The sequence below is a fragment of the Vipera berus genome (assembly GCF_964194415.1).
Source record: "Vipera berus genome assembly, chromosome: 6".
NCBI lineage: Eukaryota > Metazoa > Chordata > Lepidosauria > Squamata > Viperidae > Vipera > Vipera berus.
The window spans coordinates 2,313,453-2,331,898 of record NC_138208.1 but is presented as its reverse complement, the minus strand read 5'-3'; the positions used below and the strand labels follow the sequence as shown (position 1 = coordinate 2,331,898).

The window sequence follows — 18,446 nt, the reverse complement described above, 5'->3', positions numbered from 1 at the left end:
AACTGAACAAGGCTTAACTCTCTGTCCATTTTGTCTCTTAAGTCTTCATTCTCCAATACCTTTACTTCTAGTACAGCATTTTTTTGAGTCAAATCTTCCACCTTTTCTTCCAAACTTTGCACACATTCAGCCACACTTTCCACTGTAGACAAAATGTCTACCCTCATCACACTAAATTTCTCTTCCATCCTCTCTTCTATTCTCTCCTCCATTTTTGCCAGTTTATCACCCAATGTTACTAAAATTACCTGGGCATGTTTTTCAAGGGCATCTTCTAAATCCTTCGATGTCAATGCAGCAGGAGGAAGCAAGGCTTGCAACGGTGTCTGTTGCACCGGAGAAGTTCCAGCACTCCGAAGGGTTTTTGAGGGAGGTTTAGCCGCCATCTTTTACTTTCACTTGTGACGCAGTTTCACTTTAAGTTTAAAAAGTCCATTAAGCTCGAGAGTAAAAATAAAGATCCTCTTCTTTTTCTCTTGTACCGCTCTGCCTGCTCCTTTTATTCCAGGGTCTTTCCTTCTGGCAGGGGTGGTCGTAAACGCCTGGCTCTGCTCCAAGAAATCCGGAGCAGAGACGCTGACCAGCTGGGAGCAACCCAGGCTACGGGGGAGTTCGATCCTTCAGCCGCCCAAGTTTTGAACTCAGGCGGCCCCGGAGAACTCGACCCCTACCTGGGGCCTCACCCCCTCCTCTTCTCCCGAGGAGGGGGCTTCAAATTCACCCAAACAGCTGATCGGCGCTGTTTCGGGTGAAATCTACACAGCTGAGCCGCGGGCAGCCCGAAAAGGCTGTCTCCGGCGCTCCGCCGCCACCGGAAGTCGCTCCAGGGGAACAGTTGAGCGTGTGTCCCGGTCACATTAACTGTAGTGTTGGCTGGTCTTTGACCTTGGGTCCTGTACATGTTATTTATTTGTTATAATGCTTCTATCTTGTTTTCAATCATGGTTAGCCAACCAGAGTCCTGTCCTTTATCCAAGATGGAAGGTCACGTAAATTCAGTCATTGAATCCTTCAGTCAACCACTCAATCAAAAGTCTACATTTAGACGTGGCAGGAGACAAGAAGAAGGCTTTGGGAAGGTCAATGTCACACAATTGAGGGGAAGATCCTCCATTCCTGACTGCTGGACCAGTTTGCCATCCTTCACCGCTGCCCGCTGTGCAGGAAAGGATGCAAACAAGCAATCTTGAAGGACGTAACATATGGTAGAGGTCCCAATGGCCCACTATAGACCAGGAAGTCATTGCCAAAATTCACGTCCATGGTGTGACCATCTCACAGTTCGCAGGACATGCCTCCTCCCTTCTTTTTTGCCCTCCCCCGCCTCGGCCGACATCCATAGGATTGGCTGCCAGGAACCATCTCATCTAATAAGGCACCCATTATCACCAGCTGACACAAAGAACTTAATATGGGCATCGCTGGGCCATTCCATATAGTTCAATCTATCAAGCAAGTTTATTGATCAGATGTCAAACTCTGCACCGAACATTGTGTCATGCTTGGGATTTGGCTGAGAGGGCCTGGAAGGAACGCCAAAGTAATCTATCACTCTGACAGGGGTGCTTCAGGTGGAAGATTTATGCAGGAAAGAACAGTTGAAGGGGGAACATGAAGGTGAGCAAGTTTTCTGTAGACTTCAAGGAAAACAAGACAAGGAGAGTTACCATGAACAAGATAGAAGCGCAGTTCACCAGGTAGCCAGGCGTCCGGTCACGCCAGGTGAGTTTTTCCTCTTCCTCCTGGAACAAGACAGAAGGTTGAAAAAGGGAAGTTGCAAAACCAGACTCTGCTAAATTAGGCAAAAAAGATATTTAGGTAATAATCAGTAATATAAGGATAAGAAAAGCAAAGGCGGGACCAATAGTAATAGGCACCTTGGGGACAATCGCAACCTGGAGCCCCAGTTGAACACCATTGGCGTTGACACATTCACCATCAGTCAATTGCAAAAGGCAGCTTTGCTTGGAAGAGCTTACATCCTGCGACTGTATCTGTAACACCATCAAACAGCCCTCTCTGCCTATCCCAGGTCCTTGGGAAGGACTTGGTAGGTGGACAAAAATGCCAAATCCAGTCCAGTCTGAACATCTGGCTAACGGTGCGATGAATCATAATACTTAGGTAATAATTAATCGAGGAACTGCCAAGAACACTCCCAGCTAAACTGATAGGGCAAGCCACTAGTATATAAAATGAAGAGCATAGCCCACTCCCTTCTAGCACTGATGTTGTTACCTCGTTTGGTAATGAAATGTCTGCAAGAAAGCCACCAAGCTCAGAGAGCATCAAGGACCCCACAGCCCTCCTCCTCCTCCTCCTCCTCCTCCTCCTCTTCCATTCCACAAACCCCATTCCCTTCTAGCACTGATGTTGTTACCTCGTTTGGTAATGAAATGTCTGCAAGAAAGCCACCAAGCTCAGAGAGCACCAAAGACCCCACAGTCGCTGTCCTCCTCCACCTCCTCCTCCTCCTCCTCCTCCTCCCCCTCCTCTTCCATTCCACAAACCCCACTCCCTTCTAGCACTGATGTTGTTACCTCGTTTGGTAATGAAATGTCTGCAAGAAAGCCACCAAGCTCAGAGAGCACCAAAGACCCCACAGTCGCTGTCCTCCTCCTCCTCCTCCTCCTCCTCCTCCTCCTCCTCCTCCTCCTCCTCCCCCTCCTCTTCCATTCCACAAACCCCACTCCCTTCTAGCACTGATGATGATACCTAGCTGGGTCATGAAATGTCTGCAAGAAAGCCACCAAGCTCAGAGAGCACCAAAGACCCCACCGTTCCACCCTGAGCTACAAAAATTTTCTTCTGTCGGTAATAACTCAGCGTTTTCAAACAAATTGGCAGTAATTCAGCCCAAAGCAGCACCTGCCATAAAGCAGTACTTTGTGACATCTGTGTCCCAAAGGTGCTTTTTGCAGGAGGCAGCTGGATTTTTTTTTGTTTTACTTTGAAGATGTTTCGCTTCTCATCCAAGAAGCTTCTTCAGCTCTGACTGGATGGTGGGGAATGGAAGGAGTTATACTCCCTGCGGACAGCTGGTTATTTGCTGTCCTTGAGACCATTTGGAGGTTTGCCTGTGTCCTCAAGGTCACCTGAATAGGTGTGCAAATGGGAGCCTTCTTGGAACTGCGGAAAGGACCGTGTTGTAGACTGGAGATAGAGGGTGTCGTAATTCAACAACCCTCTTTCAACAGAGGGGGAAGGATACGACACAATCTTATCTCCAGTCTACAACACAGTCCTTTCCGCAGTTCCGAGAAGGCTCCCCACCCATTTGCACACCTACTCAGGTGACCTTGAGGACACCCCTCCCCTCACCCCATTTTTACACTCACCCTCCTGAGCATCAAGAACAAGACATGTACATTAGGCCAAAGTCATGTTCCTCCAAAAGCTTGCTCGAAGAATACCAGCGGTCTCTCCCTGCCGAAGGGACCCCCGCGCTAATCTAATTTTATCGGTGTCTAATTAACTGTACAAATAGGGCATCTGGAAACTTTTAAAACTGATTTTCCTGAAATGTGCATCCTCCTCATTCTTGCTAGGAGGAAAATATGTGTTGTTCTTGAACGCCTATCATTTCATAATATTTTGCTCGCCACAGATGAACTCGATCAAATTCTGGAGAACCCGAGAAACAGCACGTTGTTTGCTTGTGTAAAGAAAAACGAAGTATTTGTTCCAAATTTTGGAAACGGGGGGGATTCAGCATGGCAGCTGAGCGCGGAAGGCTGGAAGTGGATTCGGGATTCCACTCCGTCTGAGAATGCTCTATTCCCCACGGAGACACACATGGAGGAGGTAGTTCAAATTACGCTGCCTTGCCCTCGTACAAATTTCCCTGGACTTGGAATTCTTTAATTATTAATCCAGGCAACCACAAAGCAGCGCGGGGCCCCAATTTTTTTTTAACAATACATTATAAAGTTGTTATAGTTACAAATCTTTAGTGCTTAATAAACAACACATTGCTGGGTTCACATGTCGAACGTTAATAGTAACAGAACTTCCCATTTCTCCTCTCTGTTCCCGCTTTTCTAGCCATTTATAAAAATTATCCCGTGTTTGAAAAATATAATTTAATTGGGATGGCTTTGAGATATGTCATTGCATCGAAGCCAGAAGTGGCTTAACTTGACCTTTGCAGCATCCTTGTGAACACGTGATCAGAATTCGGATGCTCGGCCACTGGTTCACAGATATGACGGCTGCAAGGCCCCGCAGTCCCGTGATCACCATTTGTGACTTTTTGGCAAGCCGGGTGAACGGAGAAACCAAATCCCCTTAGCAACCGGGTTGCTAACTTAACAAACTGCAGTGGTTCACTTCATGCCTGTGGCTACCCAGGTTGTAACATGGGCCAAAGCTCAGTTAACAAATGTCTCCCTTAACAAGACAAAAGGTTGGACTTCAATTGCCGTCGTAAGTCGAGAACCACCAGAACTACCAGTTTTTGGAGGATTGGGACGGGGGTGCCTGCTCATTGGCAGCCCCTGCCAATTTTAAGAAGAGATTTGCTGTGGATTCCTGTCCTACCGTATAAATACCGTTTGATTGGCAGCGGGTTTGACGGACCGCTCCTTCCTTCAGGACCCCTGGTCGCAGCAGTTCCCAGGAAGAAAGTGAAAAGTTACGGTTTCCTGGGAATTGGCCTCTGGGAAATTAACTGCGGCCACCCAGTTTCTTGGAGTTGGGACGTACTGTTTTGGTCTTCCTTCTGCCAGCAGGAATTCCCACCAGAGCTGATGTGTAGCTCCGGGCCTGGGAAAGGACTTGTTCTCCTGCTATATCAGGGACCTCATCTCCCTCCAGGTATTTTTGTTTTTTGCTAATGAGATATTACTAGAGGAATGCAAAAAAAAAAAAAAAAAAGCAAATCAGGGCTTGGGTTAGTATCTGCCCTCCAGCTACAGAGCCCCAGGAACTTAAGGAGAACTTTCAAGAACTCCAGGAGGGGTTGTCCCAAAGGTGCCTTTTCCAAGAGGCAACTGGACTTCCTGGTTTTTCTTTGAAGACCTTTCGCTTCTCATCCCAGAAGCTTCTTCGGCTCTGACTGGATGGTGGGGAGTGGAAGGATTTACGCTCCTTGCAGAAAGCTGGTCATTTGCCTTCTTTTAGAGAGTCGTTGAGGCCACTTGGAGGTTTACCTGCATCCTCAGGGTCACCTGAGTAGGTGTGCAAATGGGTGTGGAGCCTTCTTGGAACTGCTGAAGGGACTGTGTTGCAGACTGGAGATAGATGATGTTGTATCCCTCCCCCCTCTGTTGAGGGAGGGCTGTTCAATTTTTGTCCTAGACAGCTGGTCATTTGCCTTCTTTTCGAGAGTCATTGAGGCCATCTGTGTCATCAGATAACAGTTCCAAGAAGGCTCCATACCCATTTCCACCAGTCAGGTGACCCTGAGGACACAGGTAAAGCTCCAAGTGGCCTCAAGGGCTCTGTCTGATGGACACCCCTACAAGAGGTGACAGGATAGCAGCCTTCTAATATCTCAGGGGCTGCCCCAAAGAAAAGTGAGTCAAGCTATTCTGCAAAGCCCCTGAAGGCAAGATGAGAAACAACAGATGGAAACTAAGCAAGGAGAGAAGCAACCTGGAACTAGGGAGAAACTTCCTGACAGGGAGGACAATTAACCAGTGGAACAACCTGCCTCCAGAAGCTGTGAATGCTCCAACACTGGGAGTTTTTAAGAAGAGACTGGACAGCCATTTGTCTGAAATGGTATAGGGTTTCCTGCCTGAGCAGGGGGTTGGACTAGAAGACCTCCAAGGTCCCTTCCAACATTATTGTTATTGTTGTTGCTGCTGCTGCTGTTATATTATTATTATTATTATTATTATTATTATTATTATTATTATTATTATTATTATTATTATTATTATTTGTCGTGGAAGATGCCTACACGTTCTCAGCTGAAACGGTATTCTGAAAAGAGCCCATCAGAAGTGAATTCACACAGCACAGCACACAAGTGACTGTAAAAGTCCTATCAGGCCACCTTGTGTGACACATTGCAGCAATACCATTCTCTCTCTCTCTCTCTCTCTCTCTCTCTCTCTCTCTCTCTCTCTCTCTCTCTCTCTCTCTCTCTCTCTCTCTTTGCAGGCTTTCAATTTCCTCCACCCGCAACATTCAATCTTTGTCTACCTAACAGGAGCTCCGAGTTAACAGCGTTCATTTTAAATGCCTCCTTTCCATTTCCGATGTCATTAGGAGTTACGTAAGACATCGCCAGGAGGGACCATTAACCTGTGGAGGGAACCTCTGCTGAGGATCTTAAGCACCCAGCAATATTTTATTCACAAATTGCTCTTCCAAAGAGAGAGAGAGAGAGAGAGAGAGAGAGAGAGAGAACACTCTGAATGATGGTGATGTCATCAGCATTAAAAGCACATCTGCAGCTACACTTTAATAAGGTTTTCATTAATAGTACAATATGCCCTCCATTTAATGCCTAAGGCAGAGGAAGATTTAATATCATTCAAATGTGAATAGGAAAAAAAGAACACGGTTCTAGGAGTTTTTCCCCGTCGCCGGGTTTCATCTTTTATTTTAAGACCTTGGAAGCTAAAACATACAAAGAACAGTTGCTGGAATTGGGTAAGTCCAGTTTAGTGAAGAGAAGGACCAGGGGGGACATGATAGCAGCATTCCAATATCTCAGGGGCTGCCACAAAGAAGAGGGGGTCAACCTATTCTCCAAAGCACCCGAAGGCAGGACAAGAAGCCACGGATGGAAACTCACCAAGCAGAGAAGCAACCTGGAACTAAGGAGAAACTTCCTGGCTGTTAGAACAATTAACCAGTGGAACAACCTGCCTCCAGAAGCGGTGAATGCTCCAACACTGGAAATTTTGAAGAAGAGATTGGACAACCATTTGTCTGAAATGGTCTAGGGTTTCCTGATACGCCTCTGGTATGACTATATTTCATTCACGAGAGGGCAAGGATGTGCAAGGTTCAACAGGAAAAGCAATAGATCTCCTCACAAAGGATGGAGAAGTCTCCAGTGCAAATTGTAAAGCTGGGAGATTTCCCTTCAGGCATAAATATGAGTAATTTTTGAGTGAAGCTGATAGTAAAATTAGTCCATCTGGGTCCTGAAAACTACGGATGGTAGGAAGCGATAAGGTAGCCAAACACCGGCAGCTTCGGAAATAAATTCCTAACTTGACTCTGACCTGATGTAACCGGCCCATCACAAGACCCTCACCCATGACTCACCCCTGACCCATCACAAGACTCTCGCTGGTGACTCAACCCCGACCCACTGATAATTCACACCCTCTAATGATCCTGACCTGAAGTAACCTCCCCATCACAAGTCCCATCACCAGCCTCTCTCTGATGACCCATCACAAGACCCTCACTCCACACACCCGCACCTGAAGCCCTGATCAACAGAAGAACACAGACACTGACATCCCCCTAAATTCCGCTGAAGATGTTACCTAGCCTGGTAGCGCAACGTTCGGAAACCGACCCACAAGCTCGGAGAACAAAACCTCCACCCACATCCTACACACGGGCTGCAGATATTTGCCACGATTGCAAACTCTGAAGACTTTGCCCAAATCATTCCTTGGAGCAGGCAGATAACCTCCTGGAACAAGCTCCTGGTAACTCCTTCGCAATTACATCACCAAATCTTTCCAGGAGCTTGTCTTCCGTCTGTAGAAAACCTGACTTTTATATTGCAGCGATTAAATGAAATTGCAGCCAAACTGCACAGCCTCCCACAAGCCCTGTATGGAGAAATGCCCAAAGCAAAGCCTAGGTCGCCTTCATCTGCAGCCTCAATGACCACATTTCACTTGTTCAACCAATGGGGTCCATTTGCACAAAACAGCTTACCTCTGCCTACTTTGGCTGCAATTCTCTAATACAGGGAGATTCCTGTATTATAGGCACAGTACAATAAAGCAGTTTGCTTGAACTAAACATGGGTGGGTTTGATTGCGTGTGTTTCGTAGTAAAGAACAGGGGATTTCTAGAGCAGTAATCCCAGGTTTATTTCTCCTCCCCAGCAAACTAGAAAGCAGAAATCTATTTAAGAGAGTCAATATTGCATTTTTTTTATTGTCCCAGATATCCAGGGGTATTCCAGACACTGTCCAGATCTTGCTTCAGTTGTAAGTCAGCTATAAATTACTATAAACAAAGCAAGCGAGAAAGATTTCTAGTAATTCCTTCTAAGTAAGTAGACAAAAGAATTGTAATACAGGCTCCAGTCTGATTTACCCCAATTTATGGAATTGCGAGACACGATATCAAAGAAATAAGATTAGGGATGAGGTTCCTACCACATGGATAAAATATACGGTAACATATACGTAAAACAGTATTTTATGCTTTATTCACTTTTATTACAATATTCCTAAGCTTTTCACAAATGCTACTAGGAAGATAATTAAAATAAAATGAGAGATTGGGCACTTGAAAAAAAAACAAGAGAGACCCCCACTTCATTAATTATTACCCATATTCAAGAGACCAAATTAATAAATACTTTTCACAGGCTTCAAATGTTATCTAAAGGTTTCTCCTTTTCCAAAAGTGAAAACATAAAAGAGATCCAGCCTATTGCAAATTAAATTAGTAGCAACCAAATTATATCAGAATCTCGATGGCCCACGTGGATCCAATGGGTCCATACATAGTAGTTGGAAGTTTGCAAGCTTTAATCTGTGGATCAGAGAAGAAATTGAGATCACAGCCCGAATGCGTCATAGAATTCTTACCCAACTTGTAAAGAACTGTGATATAAACCTAATTATAAGTTAATGTTGAAAGTCTGCTACAAAGGGCATAACTGCCTTCCTCCAAAGAAACAAAATACAATTATTGCACTGTTTATAGTATTAAAAATGTCCAGTTAGATATATAGGGGGAAGAACGTAGTTTCTGAAGGATTCTGAAGGACTGCCACTTCACAGCGCCTGAAGGCAGGACAAGAAGCAACAGATGGAAACTAACCAAGGAGAGAAGCAACCTGGAACTAAGGAGAAATTTCCTGACAGTTAGAACAATTAACCAGTGGAACAACCTGCCTCCAAAAGCTGTGAATGCTCCAACACTGGAGGCTTTCAAGAAGAGACCGGACTGCCACCTGTCAGAAATGGTGTAGGCCAGGTTTCCTGCCTGGGCAGGGGGTTGGACTAGATGACCTCCAAGGCACCTTCCAACTCTGTTACTCTTTTCTAAATAAATAGTTTTTAGGAGGCCTGCCAGACCGCTTTTCAGAAGGGAAAAGGCATTAGGCAAATGTTCAGTACCTGGAAAGAGAACAAAGCAAGTATTCACAAGAATTCCATACATTCAACATCTCACTCCTTTCAAATCACTTATGCGTATATCTTTCATCATGCACCAAGGCCCTCTGGGATTCATTGGGATTCTCATCTTTAAAACAAGGGGGGGGGAAAGGCGGGGGGACAACTTTTTTCCCCTCCAGATTGGTGTCAGGCTCTTTCTTCCCCATTCTTCTTTTTTTTTGTACTTTATTCCTATTGCCTTTAATAAATCAGATATTCCTCAGCAGAAGGGGAAGGGGAAAAAAAAATCCTCAGAACTTTTATGAGCTGAGTCCCCAAGTTTTAAGATTTGGTGTCTGCTTTGATTGCTGATTTTAAGGCCAGGCTGGTGATGCATACACATGCTCGTGGGTGGAATGTGTCAAGCAGCACCTGGGATGCAAAATGGAAAACATTGTGGAGATGGGAGGCAATCCGTGGCTAGATAGACTGAAACACACGGAGAACGGCTGCGGGACTTGGGTTTGGCTAGTCTAAAGAAAAGAAGAAATAGGGGAGACGTGATAGCAGCGTTCAAGTACCTGAGGGGCTGCCACAAGGAAGAAGAAGGGGGTCAAATTATTCTCCAAAGCACCAGAGGGAAGGACAAGAAACAATGGTTGGAAGCTGATCAAAGAGAGAAGCAACCTGGAATTAAGGAGAAACTTCCTGACAGTGAGGACGATCAACCAGTGGAACATCTTGCCACCAGAAATTGTGGGCGCTCCATTACTGGAGATTTTTAAGAGGAGACTAGAGATGGTACAGGTTCTGCTTGAGCAAGAGGCTGCAGCCATTCTTCGTATGTTTTGATCTCCAGGCCTTTGATCATCTTTGTTGCTCTTCTCTGAATTTTTTCCAAACTCTCAACATCTTTTTTGTGATAAGGTGACCAAAATTGGCTGCAGCATTCCGGGTGTGGCCTCACTAGGGTTTCATAAAGCAGTACTAATACTTCGCATGATCTTGATTCTATGCCTCTGTTTATACAACCCAGGATTGTACTAGCTTTTTTGGCTGCTGCTTCACATTGCTGGCTCATGGTCAAGCGATCGTGAGGATTATACACTGTTCATCTGAAAACAGAGCATTTTTTTTTGAATTCTTGTATTGTGATTTAATCTTCCTTCTGATAAACATAATAAATTCCCTTAGATTCTTATTCGTGGCATTGAGTTTTCTGTCCAGATGGTCAGAGGGAAGCAATTATGCACATGGGATGGGGATCCTTCAGGAATTCCAAATCTATCCCTTGCTTTCCAAATAAAACCACTCTTGGGATTTTAAATGAGCAGCCAAGGGGTGGATTTCACAAAAGGCAACTGAGCTAGTCTATCATAGATCTGATCACAGCCTTTCAGGAAAGAGTTTTTTATCAAGGGAGGGATCCATGGTGCTGCCCTCTGAGCTTGGTGGTTTTCTGGCAGATGTTTCATGACCCAAACCAGGGGTGTCAAACTCAATTTCATTGAGGGCCGCATCAGCATTGCGGTTGCCCTCAGGGGGCCGGGTGGGTATGGCCAGGGTGGGCGTGGCCTACTGGGTGGGTGTGGCTAGAGTGCGTATGGCCTACTGGATGGGCGTGGCCAGCTCTACATCGTTGGCATCAAGGGTGCCTATGGGGGCCTGGGCAGGAGTGGGACAGATCTGAGGGTCTCTGGCAGGAGGAGGGTCTCAGGGCCAAGGCAGTGGGGGCCGTTCCCTCACTGTTTCCAGGATGGCTTCGCGGGCCGCATGAAACCATTTCACGGGCCGCATCTGGCCCCCGGGCCTTGTGTTTGACATGTCTGACCCAAACTAGGGAACATCATCAGTGCTAGAAGAGAGTGGTGTTTGTGGAAAGATGGAGGAGGAGGAGGAGGAGGAGGAGGAGGAACAGGAGGACTGTGGGGTCCTTGATGCTCTCTGAGCTTGCTGGTTTTCTTGCAGACGTTTCATGACCCAAACTAGCTAACATCATCCGTGCTAGTCCGCAAGAAAACCAGCAAGCTCAGAGAGCACTGAAGACCCATCGTTTCAACCCTGGGCGACAAACATTCTCCCTTGATGGTACAGAATAAGAGAGTTGAAGCAGCGAGAATTACATTTGCCCAGTATTGGAAAAATGAAGACACACCAACGGAAGGAGACACAATTAGGAAAATTGCGGACTGTGCAGAAATGGACGGGCTTTCATTGAAAAGGAAAGGGAAAGACGACGCAGAATATTTTCAAACATGGCATAACTTCTACCAACGGCTAGAAAAACGGAGTAGAGAGCAGGAATGGAAATTGTATTATTATTCATGTCAAATCTGTGGACCCAGGCAACATGTTTATTAAGCACTAAAGATTGTAACTATAAAAACTTAATAAAATATCTATCTATCTGTAAAAAGAATAAGAGAGTTGGAAGGGACCTTGGGGGGGGGTCTTCTGATCCAACCCCCTGCTCAAAGCAGGAGACCTTGTTTCATCCTGGTCAAACGGCTGTCCAATTCCTTCTTAAAAAGCCTCCAGTGATGAAGCCTCCACAACTTCCGGAGGCAAGACGTTCCACTGGTTTATTGTTCTCACTTGTCAGGAAATGTTCCCTTAATTCTAGATTGGATTTCTAGAATTAGGGGTGACAGGATAGCAGTCTTCCATTTGAGGGGCTGCCACAAAGAGGAGGGGGGGTCCGCCTCGTCTCCAAAGCGCCTGAAGGCAGGACAAGAAGCAACGGATGGAAACTCATCAAGGAGAGAAGCAACCTGGAACTAAGGAGAAACTTCTCCATAGTGAGGACAATTAACCAGTGGAACCGCTTTGCCTTCAGAAGTTCTGGGTGCTCCATGTTGTGATTCAGGGTCAGCCTGTGGGTTCGGCAGTTGGGTCGGACGACTCAGAGGAGGAGGAGGAGGGTGGTGTTGAAGAGCTTGCTGAGGGGATTGGACAGCTTGATGAGAGCCCTCAGCCAGGCCCCTCTCATCTGGTCACGACGCAGACCCAGCTGTGTGAGCCTGACAGCGTGGATGAAGATGACCCACAGCTGGCCCTGTTCAAGGACACCCGACGCAGGAGGCAGTCAATCAGGAGTAAACAGAGGAAGGCAATGGGGCTCCTTGGAAGGAGGCAGAGAGAAGCCACGCCCTGAACTGTATTTAAGGGGGAATGCGTGGGAGGGCTGGTTTGCTGAAGGCAACCGCTTGAAAAGCTCCTGTTTCTTGGTTCGTGTCTTGTTCTATTTGTTTTTGTAGCAATAAATTTGGCAGGCATAATTCCAGCCTCTTGCCTTCTTGTAAAAGGGGTTGTCCCTGCCTTTTCTGCAGGGCCGGTAGCAGGCTGGTACAGAACACTCCACTACCGTAGATTTTTAAGGAGAAATTGGACAGCCATTTGTCTGGGGTGGCTTGCCTTCAAAAGTTGTGGGTGCTCCATCACTGGAGGCTTTCAAGAAGAGACTGGACAGCCACCTGTCTGAAACGGTATGGGGTCTTCTGTTTGAGCAGGGGGTTGGACTGGAAGACCTTCAAGGTCCCTTCCACTCTGTTCTGACTGATTGACAGAAGACTGTTCCAACGCTTCAAGGACACTGCTTTTGAAATAACCCCCAATCTTCAGATTTGCCATCGTGAAAACGATCACGGAAGGCCGGACAGATCTGGCACTAAAATGAACACAACCAGGGAGGGGAAAAAAAAATCAATTCATTTTGGATTCACAAACAGCTCCAGGCTTATTCTTCTTCTTCTTTTTTAAAAAAGTGACCTTTACTATATAACCCCAGTGATGCCTCCTTCCTTACTCAGCCTCTGTGCGGTATTCAAGACATCCTTCATTGATCAAGATTCATGGAATGAATACTCCTTTTTTCCCCCTCTGCTTTCGTGTCCGAATGAAAAGTAATGAAAATGTCACTGAAATAGCATGTTTTGCCAAAATTTCATTGCAAACCCTACTAAGGGATGTTTCCATTTTGCCTCAAGATGAGCTGGAGGCAAGGAAAGTTCTATCGAGAAGTTTGTTGCCGTTGCTTTGAGGTTGGGGTTGGGGTAGACTTTGTTTTTTTGTTTTTGTTTTTTTAAAAAAGGCAAGTAATCACAGAATTGATCATTGTGGGACTGATTTTTTTTGAAGGTCAGAAGTCAGAAAGCTATTTTATAACCAGTGGGCTCTGGAAATATTTACAAGAAAATGTACGCATTCTAGAGAAATGCCTTCACATGATATATGTCAAGCGGTATTTATACCAAGTTTGAGAAGTAGAGTAGAGTAGAGTAGGGTAGGGTAATGGAAGGGAAGGGAAGGGAAGGGAAGGGAAGAGAAGAGAAGAGAAGAGAAGAGAAGAGAAGAGAAGAGAAGAGAAGAGAAGAGAAGAGAAGAGAAGAGAAGAGAATATAGAATGGGATAGAACGGAACAGAACGGAACAGAACGGAACAGAACAGAACAGAACAGAACAGAATAGAATAGAATAGAAGGGACCTTGGAGGTCTTCTAGTCCAGCCCCCAGCTCAAGCAGGACAACCTATACCATCTCAGACAAGTGACTGTCTAGCCTATTCTTAAAAACCTCCAGTGATGGAGCGGCCACGATTTCTGGTGGCAAGTTCCACTGACTGTCAGGAAGTTTCTCCTTATTTCCAGGTTGCTTCTCTCTTTGGTCAGTTTCCAACCATTGTTTCTTTTCCGGCCTCTAATGCAAGCAGATGGATGGATGGATGGATGGACAGACAGACAGATAAAAATCAGACACTTTTTATTAAATTTATATGGATGCCCATCTCTCTAGAGCAATCAGATAGACAGATATTTTATTCAATTTATATGATGCTCAGCTCTCTAGAGCAGCGCTGCGTGTCTAGCAAAGACTAAAAACCTAAAAGCATAATATCAAAGAGAAATGGCATTCATGTTTTTTTAAAATCTGCCACTAGACAAACCACAACACCATGGGTTGAAAAGCTTTGTAGCAGAATCAGCCGATGAGAAAACGGCAGGAACTAAATAACCGTTGATTTCAGAGAGAAACTTAATGATGTTGCAAATAGAGGACCTAAAAAGACACATTTGCAGAAGTAGCTGGCTAATGAACGATTACACCCTGGAAAGACACAGCAACGAAGCCTTTTGGTACTCTTGCGGACCGCTATGTCAATCACGGTTTTTCTAGAGAATTATCACGTCTACCAAAGTCACGCAGGGCAGAAATATTAAACAGGGACTTTTGATTAGCATTATCTTCGCCTTCTCTATTATAGGTAAAGTAAAGGTAAATGTTCCCCCGCACATGCGTGCTAGTCGTTTCCAACCCTAGGGGCCGGTGCTCATCTCCGTTTCAAAGCCGAAGAGCCAGCGCTTGTCCGAGGACGTCTCCGTGGTCATGTGGCCGGCATGACTAGACGCCAAAGGCGCACGGAACGCTGTTACCTTCCCACCGGAGTGGTCCCTATTTTTCTACTTGCATTTTTACGTGCTTTCGAACTGCTAGGTTGGCAGAAGCTGGGACGAGTAACAGGCACTCACTCTGTTACGCGGCACTCGGGATTCGACCCGCCAAACTGCCGACCTTCTGATCGACAAGCTCAGCGTCCTAACCCACTGAGCCACCGTGTCCCTTTTATACAGGATGCTTTAAAATTTAGCCTGTTTGGTTCGTGAAGTTGCAGCTGACCTGGTTTTGACTGTGTTTCCAGAACTGGGTTCCATAAAACTGGATTCTGAGTTCTTATTTCCTCTTTCACAGCTCTTAATAACAGTAGCAACAGCTGGCTTGCTCAATATTTAAAATATTAAGCCCATTCATACAGATATCACGATTCGGCTGAGGTCCTCAGCTTCTTCATGCCTTTTTTCTCTCTCTCGTCTCTCCCAAAGGGATCAAGCAGAAATTCATTTGGCTTGCATTTTAATAGGAGGTTGACCTAATTTTACGCTTCCCTTTCCAATTTTCTTTCTTTCTTTCTTTTTTTTTTTTTGGGGTGGTGCAGTTTTCTCGTAGGGGGAAAAAAACATTCATTAGAGAGAGTCGCCTACGACTGTGTGAGTGCAAAGGAAAGTTGATGCAAGGTTTCATATGGGTTTCTAAGAAGAAGTAGAAGAAGAAAAATCATAAACAGATGCAGAAATGGAACGGAATTAATGGAACGAACATGTTCAAACCTTCTAGAACAGAAATACTTTTCCGGCTTGCATCCTATCCTTCCTTTGGATTCCTGGCACTCCAAAACACTTTCTCAAGCATGTTGTTGCTGTAAGTCTCCAAGGTGCATCTTGCTGCTGGACCAATTTGTTGCTTCCTTGCTACACTGCCACCCCGTGTTGTATTTGAAGAATTAATTTGTCCCAGTTCCTTGGGTTTAGACAAGGGGGGGAAAATCTCTCTCAACGCCCGATTTTCCAGTAGAGCAATTAAAAATTCCAGCACACCTTGGCACGGGATAGGGTACGTCAAGAAACAGGCCTTTAAAAAATGGATAAATTGAGTTTTGCAAAATTCATATCAAGGGGTTTCCAGTCAGCACAAGACATGCTGGAATAGTTCTTGAACCATTAGGAATGTTGTTAAAGACACGCCATCGAAAGGACAAACCAACACATCCCAGAGAAACTATAAACAAATTTTCTCTCGCAATCACAGCCCCTTCTGTAGATTAGAATAGAATAGAATAGAGCTGGAAGGGACCTTGGAGGTCCTCTAGTCCAGCCCCCTGCTCAAGCAGGAGAACCTATGCCATCTCGGACAAGTGGTTGTCCAGTCTTTTCTTAAAAACCTCCAGTGATGGAGCACCCACGATGTCTGGTGGCAAGCTGTTCCACTGGTTAATTGTCCTCACTGTCAGGAAGTTGCTCCTTAATTCCAGGTTGCTTCTCTCTTTAATTCCTGGTTGCTTCTCTCTTGGTTTAAAATCAGTTAGGACAATCAATATATATCAGCTTTTTCCCCCAGTAAGATTTGATGAGTGCTCTTTCCATTAGACAGGACTATCCCTAGCTGTGTTCCAGTATCTCAGGGGCTGCCCCAAAAAGAGGGAGTCAAGCTATTCTCCAAAGCGCCTGAAGGCAGGACAAGAAGCAACGGATAGAAATTCATCAAACAGAGAAGCAACCTAGAACTAAGGAGAAACTTCCTGACAGTGAGGACAATTAACCAGTGGAACAACCTGCCTCCAGAAGCTGTGAATGCTCCAACACTGGAGGTTTTTAAGAAGAGACAGAACAGCCGTTTGTCTGAAATGGTATAGGGTTTCCTGCCTGAGCCGGGGGTTGGACTAGATGACCTCCAAGGTCCCTTCCAACAACTTCTTCTTCTTCTTCTTCTTCTTCTTCTTCTTCTTCTTCTTCTTCTTCTTCTTCTTCTTCTTCTTCTTCTTCTTCTTCTTCTTCTTCTTCTTCTTCTTCTTCTTCTTCTTCTTCTTCTTCTTCTTCTTCTTCTTCTTCTTCTTCTTCTTCTTCTTCTTCTTCTTCTTCTTCTTCTTCTTCTTCTTCTTCTTCTTCTTCTAGATTTGTCGTGGAAGATGCCTATTCTTTTCCTATCTTTTCATTCCTCTTTTTGACCATCAGATCCAACCAGCTTTTTATTTTCCTCCTTGGCAGCTATTCCTTATCATAATCCCGAGTGCCAAAACCCCCACTTTCTTAACGTAAAGAAACAATAATGATAATCCCTCCACACCCTTGGCAGCGTGTGCTAGCTTTGCATGCACGCAAGATGTTTACAGATGGCCCAACAGGAACAGCATGTGTTCCTGTTTGAGGTCTCACAGTAGCGGCAAAGATGAGAGTTTGCAAAATAAATGACTAATTACAGGCTTGCTTGCTTTCTTTTGCAAAGTCCTTAGATTGAAGTTTTGATTTCTGGCTAAATCAAACTCTGATTTTTTTTTAAAAAAATAAATCGTTTATTTTACGTGGCACAGCAAAATGCAGCTTCGTGTACAAAATTCACAGAAACAATATATAAAAAAATATGTACTAAAGGATAAAACACCAGAGCAGTGAACTCAGAATAATAGAACCGATGACACTCTCACAGAGCAAACTAGCTCACATCCTTGTCACGGGACTGCAGACAATCCCAAGAAGACAAAAAACATGACCTCATTAAAAGTTAGAATAGAATAGAAGCTGGAAGGGGCCCTGGAAGTCTTCTAGTCCAGCCCCCTGCTCAAGCAGGAGAGCCTACACCATCTCAGACGAGTGATTGTCTAGCCTCTTCTTAAAGACCTCCAGTGATGAAGCACCCACGATTTCTGGTGGCAAGCTGTTCCGCTGGTTAATTGTCCTCACTGTCAGGAAGTTTTTCCTTATTTCCAGGTTGCTTCTCTCTTTAATTCCAGGTTGCCTCTCTCTTTGTGTAAAATCAGTTGGGACACTTCGAAGGACAGCACATAAATGCAGTACATACAGTGTACAGATCTCACAATTGTAAAGACAGCCTCAGGAAGACCAGAGCTCAGAATGAATTAATGAGCAAGTGACTAAAGCGACACTTGAGAGCTCTCACAGAGGAGAGGGAGTCAATCTGCTCTCCAAAGCATGTGAGGGCAAGACAAGAAGTGACAAACGGAAGGTCATTAAAGAGAGATCCAATCGAGAACTCTAGGAGAAACTTCCTAACAGCGAGGACAATCAACCAGTGGAACAGCTTTGCCTTCAAAAGCTGTGGGTGCTCCATCACTGGAGGCTTTCAAGAAGAGACTGGACAGCCACTTGTCTGGAAAGGAATAAGGTTTCCTGCTTGAACATGGGGCTGGACTAGAAGACCTCCAAGGTCCCTTCCAGCCTTATTATTCTACGTTCTAAAAAAAACAATCCATTCAACTCCTAACAAGCCTAACAAGAGACACCCATTGCTCTAGACAAGGGGTCTTCAAACCTGGCCCTTTTATGACTTGTGGACTCAACTCCCAGAATTCCACAGCCAGGCACGCTGGCTGAGGAATTCTGGGAGTTGAAGTCCACAAGTCATAAAAGGGCCAAGTTTGAAGACCCCTGCTTTAGACAATCATAAAGGAAAGAAGGAGGGATAGAATTTTATCCTGAGTCTAATAAATGATCTGGGAATACCTCATTTCTCTTCAATGAGTTCAAATCTTCAAGACAAGTTGATTTGCATCCTGGGGTCATGAAAAAAAACACTTTTATCTGTTAGCTTGGAGAGCACATGGAGAACGGATGACTATGGAGGG

The 18,446-nt window shown here is 45.1% G+C and overlaps 1 protein-coding gene across 1 annotated transcript in view; it reads right to left on the bottom strand.

The window, feature by feature from the left end:
• Nucleotides 1-18,446, bottom strand: part of ANO2 (anoctamin 2) — a gene marked incomplete at its 3' end in the record, with an annotated part of 127,770 nt that overhangs the window by 52,637 nt on the left and 56,687 nt on the right. Inside the window, exon 13 of the mRNA XM_081331309.1 lies at nucleotides 1,668-1,742. Within this exon, the coding sequence (XP_081187435.1) occupies nucleotides 1,668-1,742 (75 nt within the window). The remainder of the gene's footprint in view (nucleotides 1-1,667; nucleotides 1,743-18,446) is intronic.